General features: G+C 32.4%; 1 protein-coding gene across 18 annotated transcripts in view; it reads right to left on the bottom strand.

Moving 5' to 3' along the window:
- Positions 1-18114, bottom strand: part of LOC139511924 (rap guanine nucleotide exchange factor 1-like) — a 69741-nt gene that overhangs the window by 9645 nt on the left and 41982 nt on the right. For 10 of the 18 annotated variants that reach the window (XM_071299093.1, XM_071299101.1, XM_071299097.1 and 7 more), the window contains 10 exons: positions 16320-16492; positions 15195-15342; positions 14046-14137; positions 13027-13236; positions 11438-12267; positions 9875-10110; positions 9013-9128; positions 8415-8583; positions 7753-7828; positions 6593-6622 (listed from right to left, as the gene is read on the bottom strand). In XM_071299093.1, the coding sequence (XP_071155194.1) occupies positions 6593-6622; positions 7753-7828; positions 8415-8583; positions 9013-9128; positions 9875-10110; positions 11438-12267; positions 13027-13236; positions 14046-14137; positions 15195-15342; positions 16320-16492 (2080 nt within the window). The remainder of the gene's footprint in view (positions 1-6592; positions 6623-7752; positions 7829-8414; positions 8584-9012; positions 9129-9874; positions 10111-11437; positions 12268-13026; positions 13237-14045; positions 14138-15194; positions 15343-16319; positions 16493-18114) is intronic. The other 8 variants (XM_071299095.1, XM_071299098.1, XM_071299103.1 and 5 more) reach the window with 1 other exon arrangement.

Raw genomic sequence — 18114 nt, 5'->3', positions numbered from 1 at the left:
TGTAAAATAAAGTGCTTGTTATCACTGAATGGTAAAGATTGGGTGGTAGTAAAAGTGAATATACATTGTTTATTGTATAAAACAATAAAAAAAAACCTTCATCAGCAATATTTTATATTGGCAAATTGAAGTTATTTACATAAAGTTATTGGCAAATAAAAATAGAAAATGACATCATAGTCATGTCTGGCAAATGTCCAACATACATTATCTAAAAACATTTTAGATAAGATAAGGAACCAGGTGCTCCGCAGGGCGCAGCTTTATACGACCGCAGAGGTCGAACCCTGAACAGTTGGGGCAAGTATGGACAAAACATTCAAGCGTGATACAGCTCTGAATTTGGATTGTGATCAAATTTTTGACATTACATGGGTTTTTTTTTTACACAAAACAAATGTCAAGATTTTACAAATCAATTAAAAATTTCTTCTTCAAACTTTTTAAATCTAAAATTAAATAGTTGACACAGCATAGGTTTCTGACACAGAATGAATGTGGTTTAATGAACTTAAAAGTTTTTTTGCCTTTGAGCAATTCACTATGCTGTTGAATATTAATCCTCTCAAAAAAATGTTTGAAGAAATTTTCTTTTTATTTATGAAATCTGAAATGACAAAAATTAAACCCCCCCTCCTTTTTTCACATCCCCGTTTCCCTTTTTCCAAAACTGATATCAATTCAAATTTCTAATGGAGTTTGCAACAATAACTACTCTTTTAAATACATCATAAAATATTAAAATGTAAAATAAAGTGCTTGTTATCACTGAATGGTAAAGATTGGTTGGTAGTAAAAGTGAATATACATTGTTTATTGTATAAAACAATAAAAAAAACTTCATCAGCAACATTTTATATTGGCAAATTTCCAATGAAGTTATTTACATAAAGTTATTGGCAAATAAAAATAGAAAATGACATCATAGTCATGTCTGGCAAATGTCCAACATACATTATCTAAAAACATTTTAGATAAGATAAGGAAAAAAAGCTTCATCAGCAACATTTTATATTGGCAAATTTCCAATGAAGTTATTTACATAAAGTTATTGGCAAATGAAAATATAAAATGACATCATAGTCATGTCTGGCAAATTTCCAACATATATTATCAACTACTATTCTATACAAAGAAAGATAACTCCAATTGAAAATTAATTGCTATTGCACAATATTGTGCAATTAGATATTTCTTGCTATTGTGCAATACTGTGCAATTGAAAATTTCTTGCTATTGCACAATACTTGATATGGAATCCTGATTTGGACCAACTTGAAAACTGGGCCCATAATCAAAAATCAAAGTACATATTTAGATAAAGCATATCAAATAAGCCCAAGAATTTAATTTTTGTTAAAATCAAACTTAGTTTAATTTTGGACCCTTTGGACCTTAATGTAGACCAATTTGAAAACTGGACCAAAAATTAAGAATCTACATACACAGTTAGATTTGGCATATCAAAGAACCCATTTATTCAATTTTTGATGAAATCAAACAAAGTTTAATTTTGGACCCCCATTTGGACCAACTTGAAAACTAGGCCAATAATTAAAAATCTAAGTACATTTTTAAATTCAGCATAACAAAGAACCCCAAGGATTCAATTTTTGTTAAAATCAAACTAAGTTTAATTTTGGACCCTTTGGACCTTAATGTAGACCAATTTGAAAACGGGACCAAAACTTAAGAATCTACATACATAGTTAGATTCGGCATATCAAAGAACCCCAATTATTCAATTTTTGATGAAATCACACAAAGTTCAATTTTGGACCCTTTGGGCCCCTTATTCCTAAACTGTTAGGACCAAAACTCCTAAAATCAAACCCAACCTTCCTTTTATGGTCATAAACCTTGTGTTTAAATTTCATAGATTTCTATTTACTTATACTAACGTTATGGTGCGAAAACCAAGAAAAATGCTTATTTGCGTCCCTTTTTGGCCCCTAATTCCTAAACTGTTGGGACCTAAACTCCCAAAATCAATACCAACCTTCCTTTTGTAGTCATTAACATTGTGTTTAAATTTCATTGATTTCTATTTACTTAAACTAAAGTTATTGTGCGAAAACCAAGAATAATGCTAATTTGGGCCCTTTTTTGGCCCCTAATTCCTAAACTGTTGAAACCAAAACTCCCAAAATCAATCCCAACCGTTCTTTTGTGGTCATAAACCTTGTGTCAAAATTTCATAGATTTCTATTAACTTAAACTAAAGTTATAGTGCGAAAACCAAGAAAATGCTTATTTGGGCCCTTTTTGGCCCCTAATTCCTAAAATGTTGGGACCAAAACTCCCAAAATCAATACCAATCTTCCTTTTGTGGTCATAAACCTTGTGTTAAAATTTCATAGATTTCCATTCACTTTTACTAAAGTTAGAGTGCGAAAACTAAAAGTATTCGGACGCAGGACGACGACGACGACGACGACGACGACGACGACGACGACGCTGACGCCAACGTGATAGCAATATACGACGAAAAATTTTTCAAATTTTGCGGTCGTATAAAAAAAGCTTTATCAGCAACATTTTATACTGGCAAATTTCCAATGAAGTTATTTACATAAAGTTATTGGCAAATAAAAATAGAAAATGACATCATAGTCATGTCTGGCAAATTTTCAACATACATTATCAACTACTATTCCATACAAAGAAAGATAACTCCAATTGAAAATTAATTGCTATTGCACAATATTGTGCAATTAGATATTTCTTGCTATTGTGCAATACTGTGCAAATTGAAAATTTCTTGCTATTGCACAATACTTGATATGGAATCCTGATTTGGACCAACTTGAAAACTGGGCCCATAATCAAAAATCAAAGTACATATTTAGATAAAGCATATCAAATAAGCCCAAGAATTTAATTTTTGTTAAAATCAAACTTAGTTTAATTTTGGACCCTTTGGACCTTAATATAGACCAATTTGAAAACTGGACCAAAAATTAAGAATCTACATACACAGTTAGATTTGGCATATCAAAGAACCCATTTATTCAATTTTTGATGAAATCAAACAAAGTTTAATTTTGGACCCCAATTTGGACCAACTTGAAAACTAGGCCAATAATTAAAAATCTAAGTACATTTTTAAATTCAGCATATCAAAGAACCCCAAGGATTCAATTTTTGTTAAAATCAAACTAAGTTTAATTTTGGACCCTTTGGACCTTAATGTAGACCAATTTGAAAACGGGACCAAAAATTAAGAATCTACATACATAGTTAGATTCGGCATATCAAAGAACCCCAATTATTCAATTTTTGATGAAATCACACAAAGTTCAATTTGGGACCCTTTGGGCCCCTTATTCCTAAACTGTTAGGACCAAAACTCCCAAAATCAAACCCAACCTTCCTTTTATGGTCATAAACCTTGTGTTTAAATTTCATAGATTTCTATTTACTTATACTAAAGTTATGGTGCAAAAACCAAAAATAATGCTTATTTGGGCCCCTTTTTGGCCTCTAATTCATAAACTGTTGTGACCTCAACTCCAAAAATCAATCCCAACCTTCCTTTTGTGGTCATAAACCTTGCGTTAAAATTTCATTGATTTCTATTTACTTATACTAAAGTTATTGTGCGAAAACCAAGAATAATGCTTATTTGGGCCCTTTTTGGCCCCTAATTCCTAAAATGTTGGGACCAAAACTCCCAAAATCAATACCAATCTTCCTTTTGTGGTCATAAACCTTGTGTTAAAATTTCATAGATTTCCATTCACTTTTACTAAAGTTAGAGTGCGAAAACTAAAAGTATTCGGACGCAGGACGACGACGACGACGACGACGACGACGACGACGACGACGACGCTGACGCCAACGTGATAGCAATATACGACGAAAAATTTTTCAAATTTTGCGGTCGTATAAAAAAAGCTTTATCAGCAACATTTTATACTGGCAAATTTCCAATGAAGTTATTTACATAAAGTTATTGGCAAATAAAAATAGAAAATGACATCATAGTCATGTCTGGCAAATTTTCAACATACATTATCAACTACTATTCCATACAAAGAAAGATAACTCCAATTGAAAATTAATTGCTATTGCACAATATTGTGCAATTAGATATTTCTTGCTATTGTGCAATACTGTGCAAATTGAAAATTTCTTGCTATTGCACAATACTTGATATGGAATCCTGATTTGGACCAACTTGAAAACTGGGCCCATAATCAAAAATCAAAGTACATATTTAGATAAAGCATATCAAATAAGCCCAAGAATTTAATTTTTGTTAAAATCAAACTTAGTTTAATTTTGGACCCTTTGGACCTTAATATAGACCAATTTGAAAACTGGACCAAAAATTAAGAATCTACATACACAGTTAGATTTGGCATATCAAAGAACCCATTTATTCAATTTTTGATGAAATCAAACAAAGTTTAATTTTGGACCCCAATTTGGACCAACTTGAAAACTAGGCCAATAATTAAAAATCTAAGTACATTTTTAAATTCAGCATATCAAAGAACCCCAAGGATTCAATTTTTGTTAAAATCAAACTAAGTTTAATTTTGGACCCTTTGGACCTTAATGTAGACCAATTTGAAAACGGGACCAAAAATTAAGAATCTACATACATAGTTAGATTCGGCATATCAAAGAACCCCAATTATTCAATTTTTGATGAAATCACACAAAGTTCAATTTGGGACCCTTTGGGCCCCTTATTCCTAAACTGTTAGGACCAAAACTCCCAAAATCAAACCCAACCTTCCTTTTATGGTCATAAACCTTGTGTTTAAATTTCATAGATTTCTATTTACTTATACTAAAGTTATGGTGCAAAAACCAAAAATAATGCTTATTTGGGCCCCTTTTTGGCCTCTAATTCATAAACTGTTGTGACCTCAACTCCAAAAATCAATCCCAACCTTCCTTTTGTGGTCATAAACCTTGCGTTAAAATTTCATTGATTTCTATTTACTTATACTAAAGTTATTGTGCGAAAACCAAGAATAATGCTTATTTGGGCCCTTTTTTGGCCCTTAATTCCTAAACTGTTGGAACCAAAACTCCCAAAATCAATCCCAACCTTCCTTTTGAGGTCATAAACCTTATGTCAAAATTTTATAGATTTCTATTCACTTAAACTAAAGTTATAGTGCGAAAACCAAGAAAATGCTTATTTGGGCCCTTTTTGGCCCCTAATTCCTAAAATGTTGGGACCAAAACTCCCAAAATCAATCCCAACCTTCCTTTTGTGGTCATAAACCTTGTGTTAAAATTTCATTGATTTCTATTCACTTTTACTAAAGTTAGAGTGCGAAAACTAAAAGTATTCGGACGACGACGACGACGACGACGACGCAGACGACGACGCCAACGTGATAGCAATATACGACCAAAAAATTAAAATTTTTGCGGTCGTATAAAAAGGGAAATAAACCCTGAAGTAAAATTGTAACTGAATTATGGTGCACATGTGAAAGATATCATTTATTGTTTGAAAAATAACCTTGATAATTGGGAGTCATTTCAATTCCTGCAGATCATAGAAACCTTTCTTCTGTAGACATTTTTTTTTTCTCCAACCAAAATAAGAAATAAAAGTAACTACTAGTAAGTAAAGACAAGATAGAGCGTATCTGTTCTATAAATAAATTTGACAAGACTGTTAAAAAAAGATATGAAAATCATAATTTTAGAGAAATCCTATACTGATTAGCAGTTAAGAAGTTTTTCAATTTCTATTACTAAAGTAAATTATGTTTATATCAATGCAGCATCATTTAGAACAAAATGCGTTTTGTAATATGTATCTAAAAAGCATTGCTGCTTTGGCTTTATTTTGTAAACTTGTGAGACTACGTAGAAACAGTAAAATGATATCAGTTGAGGCCAGTCAGAGGACTGATATTGACTTTCTGGATCAGTGTAAATTCAAGAGATGCCAGGATACCAGTTGAACTCATCATTTATTTAATGAAACAAATTAAAAGTTCAAGGTACATAATTATAAAATACCACTGAAATGATTTTGCACATGGGTCTGATAATATCTACAATAATGACAACATAAAATTCTACAAATCAAGGATTTAAGACATTTATAAGTAAACAAACTTGTGGCTTTTTTATCTGAGGAAAATCAGTATTTTTTAGTTTTAGTATGTGACAAATAATATTTATAAACAAACAGGATAGATAACATTTCACTGAGGGTTTTGCTAATGCTGGTTCACAGTTAATAAATCGATATAAATAATACAGAAAACTCAGACTTATACTAGCATGCACTAAACATTGAAATGGCTCAGCAATACTGTTCTTAGGCAAACTTAGCAATACTGTTCTTAGGCAAACTTAGGAGGAATGGACTGCAGGAATAAATAGGCAAGCAATTCAGCAAAGCTTAAGCAAAATGTATTTGATAGAAAATGAAGAATTGGTTACAGGGCAATATTTGGGCAGCATAACAGTCATTTTAAAATAAGTAATGTGAGCCATTTCAGACAACAGTCACAACAGAGACACAGTCATAGTGACTGTTTTGTTTCACAACAATAATACTCATCTGTGATTGGTCATTGAAAAAAGGTCACTCTAAAGGTCAACTTACCCTCTTGATTAACAGATTCACTTTCTGAGCCTTTTTAAAAATTCAAAGATGTTGTAATTGTAAGATCATAAATATATTACTTGCAATAAAATATGACTAGCAGAAAAATCCTTAAAATAATTGATTGGTTTTGGACAATGACAAAAAAAAATGTACACAATTTATATGTGAGGTTTGAAGGAAGTCAACGTAGACGTAAACAATTCACAAAACATAGTGTAAAAAAAAAGTTGCAGATTTGAAGAAATTCAGCCGTACAGGATAGTTTGACTGATATATATTTCCAATTCACAGGTTTATTTATTTTTTATCTGTTCTGAAATATACAATATAAAAAAATGAGATGTGGTATAATAATCACTACAGACATTCCTTTGAATTTTATGTAAATTTATGGCGTCAACTGGTTCAATTAGTTTTGACAGGAAGTGAGAAAGGGGAGGTAAAACAGGGTTGACTCCATGCCTAAATCAAAATATATTAAGAAAGTCCATATCCATAATAGGACAACCTTCTGAAAAGTAATATTGAAATAAAAGATGGGGTATTATCTTGGAATAAATAGCACTCTGCTCTAAAAATGGTGACTAGCAAAGGTAGGCAAACTTATGAACAAATATGCATAGAAGATGAAACACTACCCACACCACTAAATTCTCCAGGTAAAAAGTTGCAGGATCAACAAAGTGAAGAAAAAAAAATTTCTAAAAAGGTTCATCGCAAAAGGGCATTATATGATATCTACACATATACATTGGGTATGTTATTCATTCTAACATTATCGTATATATATATATATAATTGAAAACATTCAAAACCTTCACCAGTATTCACGATTTGCAATTGCTCTACTTATATTTACCCACTTATATAAATTCTAACATTCAAGCATTCGCTAACCTCCAAAATCACAAGCTCAAGGCCAGTATTCACCTTCTTTAGAAACTGCAACTATTTTCACACTTTTCTTTTTATCTTGATTTAATTTTATAATATTTCACTACACAAATTTCAAGTTTGTTCTATTGGTTTTTTTTAACACACAACATAACACATTTTGAAATAATTAGTGTCAAAACTTGAAATGTAGAAATTTCTAAAAAAATCCCTTCTTGTAAATTGTAATTCAACATGGGATTATGACGCAAAGATAAACATACCATTTCTATTTACTGCTGAGGCATGTACAATCATTGCATCAACTGAACCACCTCTAATCTCTGGTCCATCTTCAGACTAAAATAGATAAAATAACTTAAAACACAAACACATAGAAAAATAACAGAAGCACATGAGAGGAGTTAGCTTTTGCTTCATCATGACACCTATTTACCACTTATCATTATACCGTTCCCTGTACGTCATTACAACTGGTATCATTTAAATAGTCTTAAAATAAATTCATACAAAAAAATTTCAAAAAACCTGTGTTCTCCCTATCATATCATTGTAAACTAGGAAATATGAAATAGAAGAAACTATAGCCTTACATCCTTAAAAAAATCTGTAGAAAATAATTTAAGGTAACATCCTGGGTAAGCAATGTAGCACCAAATTTAATACCAGCATACTCAAAGGTACTGCTAAGTTTTGGACTTCAGTTTTTCTTGTCGATTCAGTATCATTCTTCGGGTACTAATTTTCGTTGATTTCTAGGATATAGGTCAACCATGAATTTAAACGTTCAACGCAATATAAATATCTATAGTCTTGTTTCAAAAATCAAGAAATGAAATATCCACAAAAGTACAAATTTACCCCAATTTACCAAAATTGATACCCACGTAAATAAATTGACAGTTAGTCCTATTTATTTCCTTACATCTTTTTTCCTAACGAGCTGGTCAGAGACATCAATATCATCTAAAGGATTAATTTCAGCAAAGTCCGAGTCAGCATCTCTGGGCATTTCTGGTTTATGTAAGCTACTTAATGTGGCCTCCATTTTGTCTTTCAAATGACCTGGTGGACAGGATGACCTTTTCAACTCTCTAAAAATCAAATTTGCGATTTAAAATTTATTTCATTTTTTTCTTTTTGTTCATAGCTTCAGTGAAAACATTTTGAACGGAATTTTCAGTGTCAGTTTTCTATGTCTTTTTCATCCTTCAAACTCCAATACTGATATTGAAAATGTGTCATTAGATGATAAATGTTAACCATTCTTTTGTTTATTCCTAATCAGTATGACAACTAAATAATAACCTCTAACACTCTTTTATCAATTTGTGGTTTGTGTATTACTTGGTAGCTGTTTCATTGATGTATCTCCTCTCATACATACTATGATACCACCTCTACTGTGTAAACTTAATCAGTATCCTACATTTATCACCCCCTGTTTTTGGTAGATTTCGTGTTGCTCTGACTTTTGTTTTTTATGATTTTACTACTGTCCCCTATTTGCACCTCATACTCACATATCACCAGTAGCTCCTTGTGTTGGTCCCTCTACCATACTAGCTGCCTTTTCTCTGGGGTACTCTAAGGATGTATCAGACTGAATGGAAGACATTGAATCTCTGTTTTCACTATACTGGAAAGGCAGAGAAATAAAAAGTATGAATAAGAATGTTTTCTTTTTATCTGGTTCACAAATCATTTTAAACTTAAGCAGACAAATGTTAAGGTCAGCTGAAGATCATCTTCTTTAAAATTAAAATAATTTATAATCATACCACATCTCCTTATTTTATATATAAATGCTTTATATATGTTTGATACGTGGCAGATATTTGTCATCACATAAATGCAGTAGAACAGGTCTGACACTTCAAAAATATAAATATCTCTACCACACTTAAATACTATTAGAAAAGTTTATGCATCTAAAGTATATATACATCCTTTTATATGCCTTTCACAAAACTATTTTTCAGGAACCATGAATGTGATTATCACAGTATTATTATGTGTTATTTCCATTGTTACTAAAACTGCTAGTTTAATGGCTAAATGCTTGGAACTACTACTGTGTTCCAGCAATGATATCTATTAAACATTGAGCGGCTTGTTATCCCTGTTTTAATTATTTGGTTAAAAAAATTAAAAATATCATCAATAACCACATTCAATCAATCATCATGATACTTAATTGCCGTGGGGAGAACACATACTTATTTTGTTATGATAACCAATTAAGTCATTTTTTACGTTGTTTCCACCCTTAAATAAGGAATAAGAGATAAGTTTTTTCTCCCTCTTCATTGATGTTGCTCATATTAAGAAACAGTTTATATAATACTATTCAATTACAACTGGCACACAACATAATATAATTACCTTTCTTTTAGTTGGAAGTGGAGGTATTGCTAAACCGCTACCGGAAATGGATGAATCAGAACTTAAATCGGATAACAAACTTATTGTATTTGACCGTGGGTAGGGATTTTGGATCTCTATCTGTGTTTCATGCCATTGTGACTCGTAAAAGTTCATAGAATGCCTTGAATATAAACAGTCTGATATTGTCTGTGACGGCTGGGAGTAAGATCCAAATGTCCTCATGTATTCTTGTACTGAAAGAGACAAAAATATGGTTACTATGGTAACTGCATTAGCGTATATCTTGTCATGCTTGAGTCAGAACTCCCACAGCAAAATAGTGTAGTGTGATTTAAAGATGGGCGTAAATCTATGCACTTAATTTTGTGGTTTCCTGTACGTTGTGCAGAAGTAACTACACAAATTATAAAGTTTAAATTTGTTTAAGTACAGTTGTACTCTGACATGTGGATCTTGGTCAATAATGAACAAATGAATGAACCAATAAATCTTGTGCACTTTTATTTTCTTTATTAAAGGACAAATGTTCAAATATAGATATGATAAAAAAACACAAATTTTTGTCCCTATCATGCAGGAGGACTGATAACAGTTTAATGTTTAAAGAAAAAAATTGTATGTATATATCGAGAACATTCATGCTAATACATCTGCATACCAAATATCATTGACCTACCACTAATGGTTTCCCCTAATCTGATCTATTCACAAACAAATACATTGTTGACCCGCTGACTTAAGATAGCATGCCAAAGTCTAGCTTTTTCTGCTTTGTGGACGTGAGGCAATCACAATGAATATTTTTTTTTTATAAATTTCTATTAATTTATGATAAACAAGAATGTGTCCATAGTACACGGATGCCCCACTCGCACTATCATTTTACATGTTCACTGGACCGTGAAATTGGGGTCAATGCTTTAATTTGGCATTAAAATTAGAAAGATCATATCATAGTTAACATGTGTACTAAGTTTCAAGTTGATTGGACTTCAACTTCATCAAAAACTACCTTGACCAAAAACTTTAACCTGGGCTTCACACTATCTTCTTCTTTGTTCAGTGGACCATGAAAATGGGGTCAATACTTTAATTTGACATTAAAATTAGAAAGATCATATCATAGGGAACATGTGTACTAAGTTTCAAATTGATTGGACTTCAACTTCATCAAAAACTACCTCGACCAAAAACTTTAACCTGAAGCGGGACGAACAAACGGACGAACGGAGGCACAGACCAGAAAACATAATGCCCCTCTACTATCGTAGGTGGGGCATAAAAACTTATATATAGTTTAGCTGTTGTCAAAGAAAATCTATGACCTTATTGTAATTTCATTTTATATTATACATGTTATTTATAGATATTTGTATGATATTCATAACATTATATTATTTTTTTTTTTTATGCAAAATGGAGACAAAAGCAGCAAACAATTATTCTACATCTGTACAGCCCAAAATCATTTGGAACTAAATACTGTTATAATTCTAAAGAGGATAATGAAAGCTTTAAATGAGACTAATACAAAAAGTATACTGTCAGAAAATAACTTACTGTGTTTTTTCTTTGGAGGAAGAGGAGGTGGTTTTGGCAGGCTGTCTATACTTGAATGACTTGTACTAGAGAATGCCTCAGAGCTAGAACAGGTCTCCTGAGAACTGGTCCTATGTGAGTACGACACTGAGGTTGTCTTTTGAGAAATAGAAAACCCGGAAAATGACTGAGAACTGCTTGTTGAAGATGATGACATCCTTGCTTCCATGCGACTCAAATTAATTCCACTATCGGTCACGTTATCATACATTGATGTCTGTCTCGTTGGTTTCGATCGTTTTACCGGTAATGGTGGCAGATTATTTTCACCGTTCTGATTGGTCAATTTAGCAATTCCTTTTGTCAATTCATCGATTTTTAACGTCAACTCATTAACCTGACCAATTGTTCCGTCAGATTGTGAAGCACTTTTGGTCAGGGATGTGGTTAATTTTTTCATAAGACCTATTCCAGATTCTGAATGAACCCTAGAAAAACTGTTTGTTCGAACTCTTAAATTAGCACTATCTAACAAATCTTCGGAAGATCGATTAAGTCCAGAACTTATACTGCTGTTTGGCGATCGGTCTAGTGGTGATACACTTAACGGGGAACTTGAACAATCCATAAGACTGTTAAATGAATCATTTATAATCAAACTGTTATGTGGAGACTGGTTTGACGGTGTGGAATAACCTGACAAAGATAGGCTTGATTTTGCATTTGGTGTACTTGTAAAAAAATCCTGACTATTGACAAGCGATGGACGTTTTTCTTTCTCAGGTAAAGGAGGTGGCTCATTCCCATTTTCCAAATCATCTGAGGCAGATTTAGATCTTGTTTTAACAATCCTGTAGACAAAAAACACATGATATCATTAGTTGGATGTAGATACTTTGTATGTTGTGTACAAATTGTTATTGTTATAACTGGATAAAACAGTAAGCTGTCTTTGGTTATCACTGTCAAATTTTCATTTTCATGACCACATGTGTCAGCCTTATACTTGGTACTCAGAGTAAACCAATTAATTTTTTCGACTTTCAGGAGTACAAAAAGAACATGTTTATAACAAGTCAGGATATGTAAATCTGGGACCTTAATTAAATATAAATACATTAAAAAACTAATAGCCACTAGGGGGTAATTAGAAAGGAATAAATGCGAAATTAAAAAAAACAATAGTTTAGTTCACAGTAATTGAACAAAAGCTTTATATCATTTTTCTGTCTGCAGAAGTGAACAAACCTATGAACTGCAGCAGTATCACTTGGAAGAGGTAGTTAAGGTGGGGGAGGTAATGTACAAACCTATGAACTGCAGCAGTATCACTTTGAACAGGTGGTTTAGGTTGGGGAGGTAAAGTATACAAATCTAGGACTGCAGCAGTATCACTTGGAACAGGTGGTTTAGGTGGGGAGGTAATGTACAAACATATGAACTGCAGCAGTATCACTTTGAAGAGTATGTTTAGGTGGGGGAGGTAATGTACAAACCTATGAACTGCAGCAGTATCACTTGGAAGAGGTGGTTTTGGTGGGGAGGTAAAACTGTACAAAAGCTTTATATCATTTTTTGGTCTGCAGATATATAAACCAAAGTGAACAAACCTATGAACTGCAGCAGTATCACTTGGAAGAGGTGGTTTAGGTGGGGGAGGTAATTCTCCTGTAGGATCTCTACTGTGGTGCATTATACTGTCAGATGACTGAGATCCATGCAGGTGGGCGTTGTCATAAAGTCCCATTCCACTTGTATCGTCTAAGATCTTCTTTTCCCGTGGAGTTAGTGGAATGTCAGGAAGTGATGATCTTTTTTGTCTGAAATTATTTAACAAAGTTTTAGAACAAATATACAGCCACACTCTTCTTAATTATTTTAATGGGACCCAATTTTCATGCTGCATACAAGTCTATAGAAAATGTGTACTATGTCAACTTTTTTTGAATGTGAGCATTTCAGATCACAAAGACCTTGCATCACCTGTGAAGAAACCCTTTTTTAATGGTTTCTGTATAAGATTTCCCCTCATTGTTATCAAACCAGTATCCATTACAATGTTAGTGAGGTATAATTGTGTAAATATGAACCTTGCTGCGTAAACAGTGTTTGTTAACAGATATTGGTGTCTATTGGTTACTAGTTTTTGAATTGTTCAGTTGATATCTCATTGATGTATGCAGCAAATCTCTTTTTATTCATATGCAAGTTCATACTGCCTGCTTTTGAGATTTGCATATCAACCATTTCATCATCATGAAAGACTTGAGATGAACATTTTTCTAAGAAAAATGCTGTCGTTAATAAAAATGTTCATGCATGACATGATGGAAAATTAATCTTGCAATCATATGATATATATATGTACCTTTACATGTTGATGTGTTCTGCCCAACATATTTCTAAGCATCAATTATATATGGTTTTATTTTTTTTGCATGCAGAGAAATTTTAATAATGACATGTAACTCAGTGTCAGCATATGTCGTTGTTCATTTCCAATGTTTGAGAAAATCATGAACTTTTTATCGAACAAACTAAAATATTTTTTTGCCTCTTCAGTACCATTCAAAATTGAGTCAATTTTTTGTTGTATATGACCATGAACTTTTGACTTTATAATATTTACCCATCATTCCTTTGTAATGGATCAGGAGATTTGGGGGGAGATACATTATTTTTTCTATCTTCTAATTTGTCTATACTGGTCTGTTTAAGCTCCTGTAATAAAAATAATTGGTAATATGGAAATGAAAAATGCTTCTTATAATATATTAAGAGTTTTTAAAAATATCTTATGTACCAGATCGGGATACCAGTACAAATTGCCTAAATATGATCCTTGCTGTCATTTATTAAAATTCTTTATTATTTTAACTGAAAATTTGAATTTAGTATAGACAATATTCTATTTTTCAAAAGTGCACAAAATAATTATACAATAGAAATACAGGCATTTGGAAACAAGAAGAACAAGAGAATCCATCTCCCTTGAATTTAATTTCATATGCCAAATGCATAAAATTTACAAACTTAATTTCTAAAAATATCAATTTCCATGTCTAATTCTGTTACTTCAAAGGAGTATTATATTAGTGACACATCATTATAACTCAAGTGTATGATTATTCAGTTCAAAGCTGTGCTGTTCACTGATTTAGATAATACATGTACATGGATGTTAAGCCCTTGCATTTATTCATTACAGCTAATTTTATAAAACACAAAGATATTTAAATAACATAACAAAGTTATATAATAATTAACTTTGCTGAACCATATGATTGTCAGGAATTATCAGAATTATTTGATTTGTATGAGATGAGAACTGCAGCATCATGAAACAAAATTATTTTTCTTCAATAACAAACTTAATTTCCTCACTAACAAAAAAATAAAGGACATAACTGAAAAACAGTAAAAGTGACGCTTCCAAAATTTGTACTTGATCTGAGTTTTTTGGTACTAAGTATTGTGTATACGTTTCATAACAATTGATTGAGGCAAACTTAAGCTAGAGAACAGAAAATTTTCCATTTGTAAAGTGACACCACAAAAATTCAAACTTATTGCATAACATTTGGTTGAGGCAAAATTTAAGAGTTAGAGAATGGAAACAAACTTTGAAACATATGGACATACACACGGACAAGGGTAAAACTGAATGCCCCCTCCAGTACGGCGTACGCATATACGAAATAATGACATGTGGTCTGTCTGTCATATAAATTAAGAGAGACCAAAAAATAATAAATGTACATAAGATATATGATATTACCTCCACACCATCAGTAAGAGCTTTGATAACTTCATGAGCTTCACCCTTATTGAGGAGCGCCCCTCCATTTAACAGGATTTTGTCTGCCCATCTGATGAACATAGCCAGACACTGACATACCTTCTTATGAATGGAAGGCAAAGAGTTCCTGAAAAAGAAAGAAACGTTTAGTCGTAAAATGGCAATAATAAATTAACAAGATGATCCAGCCTGTTAAGTGGTCCTCATTTTTTTATATGGTTCATAAGTGTTTTTTATTTTTTTTATATATATTAGACAATTGGTTTTTCTGTTTCAATTGTTTTGCACTAGTTATTTGGGACCCTTTATAACTTGCTGCTGGGTGTGAGCCAAGGTTCTGTGTTGAAGGCTGTACTTTTAACCTTCAATTGTGAACTTTTTTATATATTGTGACTTGGATGTAAAGTTATCTGATTGGCTCTCATATCACTTGTTCTTATATCTATACAATGCATAACATATATGTATGTTTGCTTATAAGTTTCTTTCTTAGAATTATGACTCAGAAGGTTTTTTTTTGTTATGTAACAATCAGGAAAATAATAGTGTTTTTTACCATGTCCTGGTTCCTAATGGCAACCATAGAACTCTGTCATTTTGCAATTTATGAACTAACAAACTTAAAATGTTTTAACAAGTTTATAATGTATTCTGTCACATATTTTGATGCAATAAGTATGAGCTTGCAAAATTTAATGTTGGGTAAAAAAAAATTTGGAAGAAATCCTCTTAAAAACCTAATTTACCATCGACTCACCAAATAAGGGTCATTTGCATTGGTAATCTCTAAACATGTCATTTTTTATTTGGCCTAAGAAAAGAATTAATATAAATGCAGTATGTGTGTGCAGTGAGTAATTTGGATGTGTCAGCCATCAAATATATTATAGGTATGCTATCAACGAACCGTATGAATATTTCAAAGGGGGAAAAGACCTCTACTGGTGTAACATATATAACTACTTGTATATACAGACAACTTTGTTTATTGCCAAATAACTTATAAATATCATGTTTTTCTTTCAGACAATATATAGAAATGTCAGTTTGATCCATGACCTATTGTGAGTTGGTATCTCTTTTGACTGTTTAAATAAAGCTTACGTGTCCTTTGTCATGAAGAAATGACTGAGCAAATTGAAAACATCCATGACTGTTTCCAAGACAACAGTAGCAGTTGTGGGGATGACTTGTAACTTCTCATTGTCAACAACAGCCTTGATGTAATTCAACGATCGATAAACTTTGTTTACTTCTTCCTGGAGTTTGTCAACATCCTAGAATCAGAAATGTACGTAAAATTAGAAAAAAGAAAACTACAAAACCAGCTCCCATTATATAGTCTGTCATAAAAAATGCATGCAATTTCAAATTGGGATATTAATGCCTACAACATATAACAAGCTGAAATGCTAATTTATACAAATTGTTAAAGAAAACATAATACAAATGTACATGGATGCATGCTGATCCAACATAACAACGGCCAATATCCTTTGAAAAGGGGAAAAGTTTTATAAATTGAAAGATAATAACAAGACGATAAAAAAGATTTACTATGTCCAGTATCTGGAGGTGTGTATTGGATTGGTCATCAGACATTGTAAGACTCAACATTCCTGGAAGGACTTTCAACAGACATTACAGACGCATGAGTAAAAAAGTTTTGAAATCTTTTATAGAAATAAACTACCCAAGATTGACCTAGAGTTAATTGGGGGGGGGGGGGGGGGGGGGTGGGGGGGGGGGGGGGGGGGGGGGGGGGGGGGGGTTTGGGGGGGGGGGGAAACATCATAGGACATTGTGATGTGCTGATTTTTGCTTTCTGACATTCAATTTTCCGGGAAATGGTACAAATTGGAAGATCTGGTATTGATACTATAGATTCCATCCTCACTGACCATATCTTTAAGATAGTGCATTTGTAAAAGTGGGATCATAATGCATATAATAAAATGCATAACAAAAAGACCTGTGAAACCTATAATGACTCACAGTTAGACAAAACATTGGCATAAGACCAACAATGGTCAAAGTTCACAATGAAAGTTACTCATTTTTCAAACTTATCGATAGTGAAAAATAAAGGGATTTTCATGTGTGGTTATTTATTGGGAAATTTAAAAATCTGTATCCTGGTACATCTTTGACATTTGATAATGATATATAACAAATTATTACTTTATGCTCAGTATAATAAAGAAAGAATGATTTTAAGTTTTGCTGTTATGAATGTGATCCCTGCTATTAGACTCTTTTAAGGATGCGAATAAGACCTTCTCTATGAAGGTAATGTGTCTAAAGACCTTCAGATAAAAAGACTTCCAGGATCCCCAGAAGACCCCTCTACATAAAGGTGTTCCTTTAAAGACTGGCCCAATCTAGCTTTGCAGGTTGAGCCAGATCCCCAAACAAACCTTCAGATAAAATGGACTCATCAATTTCCCCCAAGGTCCCTCTATAGAAGGTGCCAGTAAACATTAATTGAGGATGTTAAGATAAACATCAACACAGATGATACGACCTTATCATCACATTACAAACATATCTTAAGTGGGTCAAATCTTCTCCATTAGATTTCTTCCTTATCATTTGAGAAAATCACACTCACAGAAAAGACCACTCAGCTCTTATTTAATTGTCCTTGAAAGATTTCAGTCAAGTTTGGATTTTAACAAGAGCGTTAGCTATTTAAATAACAATAATATTTCATTTTGATACTCCTTTTTTTTTTTTAAATCAGATTTCTTGCTAGAAGTAAACACACAAGTGCATGGACATTGCTAACTTTGTTGAAGGCCATACAGTGACATGTACTTGTTAACATTGACATCCTTTTCCCTTTAGTTGTCTCATTGGCAATCATGCAACATCTTTTTAATATACTCTGTAACCTGTC

The sequence above is a fragment of the Mytilus edulis genome, chromosome 2 (assembly GCF_963676685.1).
Source record: "Mytilus edulis chromosome 2, xbMytEdul2.2, whole genome shotgun sequence".
Classification (NCBI taxonomy): Eukaryota; Metazoa; Mollusca; class Bivalvia; order Mytilida; family Mytilidae; genus Mytilus; species Mytilus edulis.
Note: the sequence above shows the minus strand (reverse complement) of the source record. Positions and strands in the feature narration are given on the sequence as shown.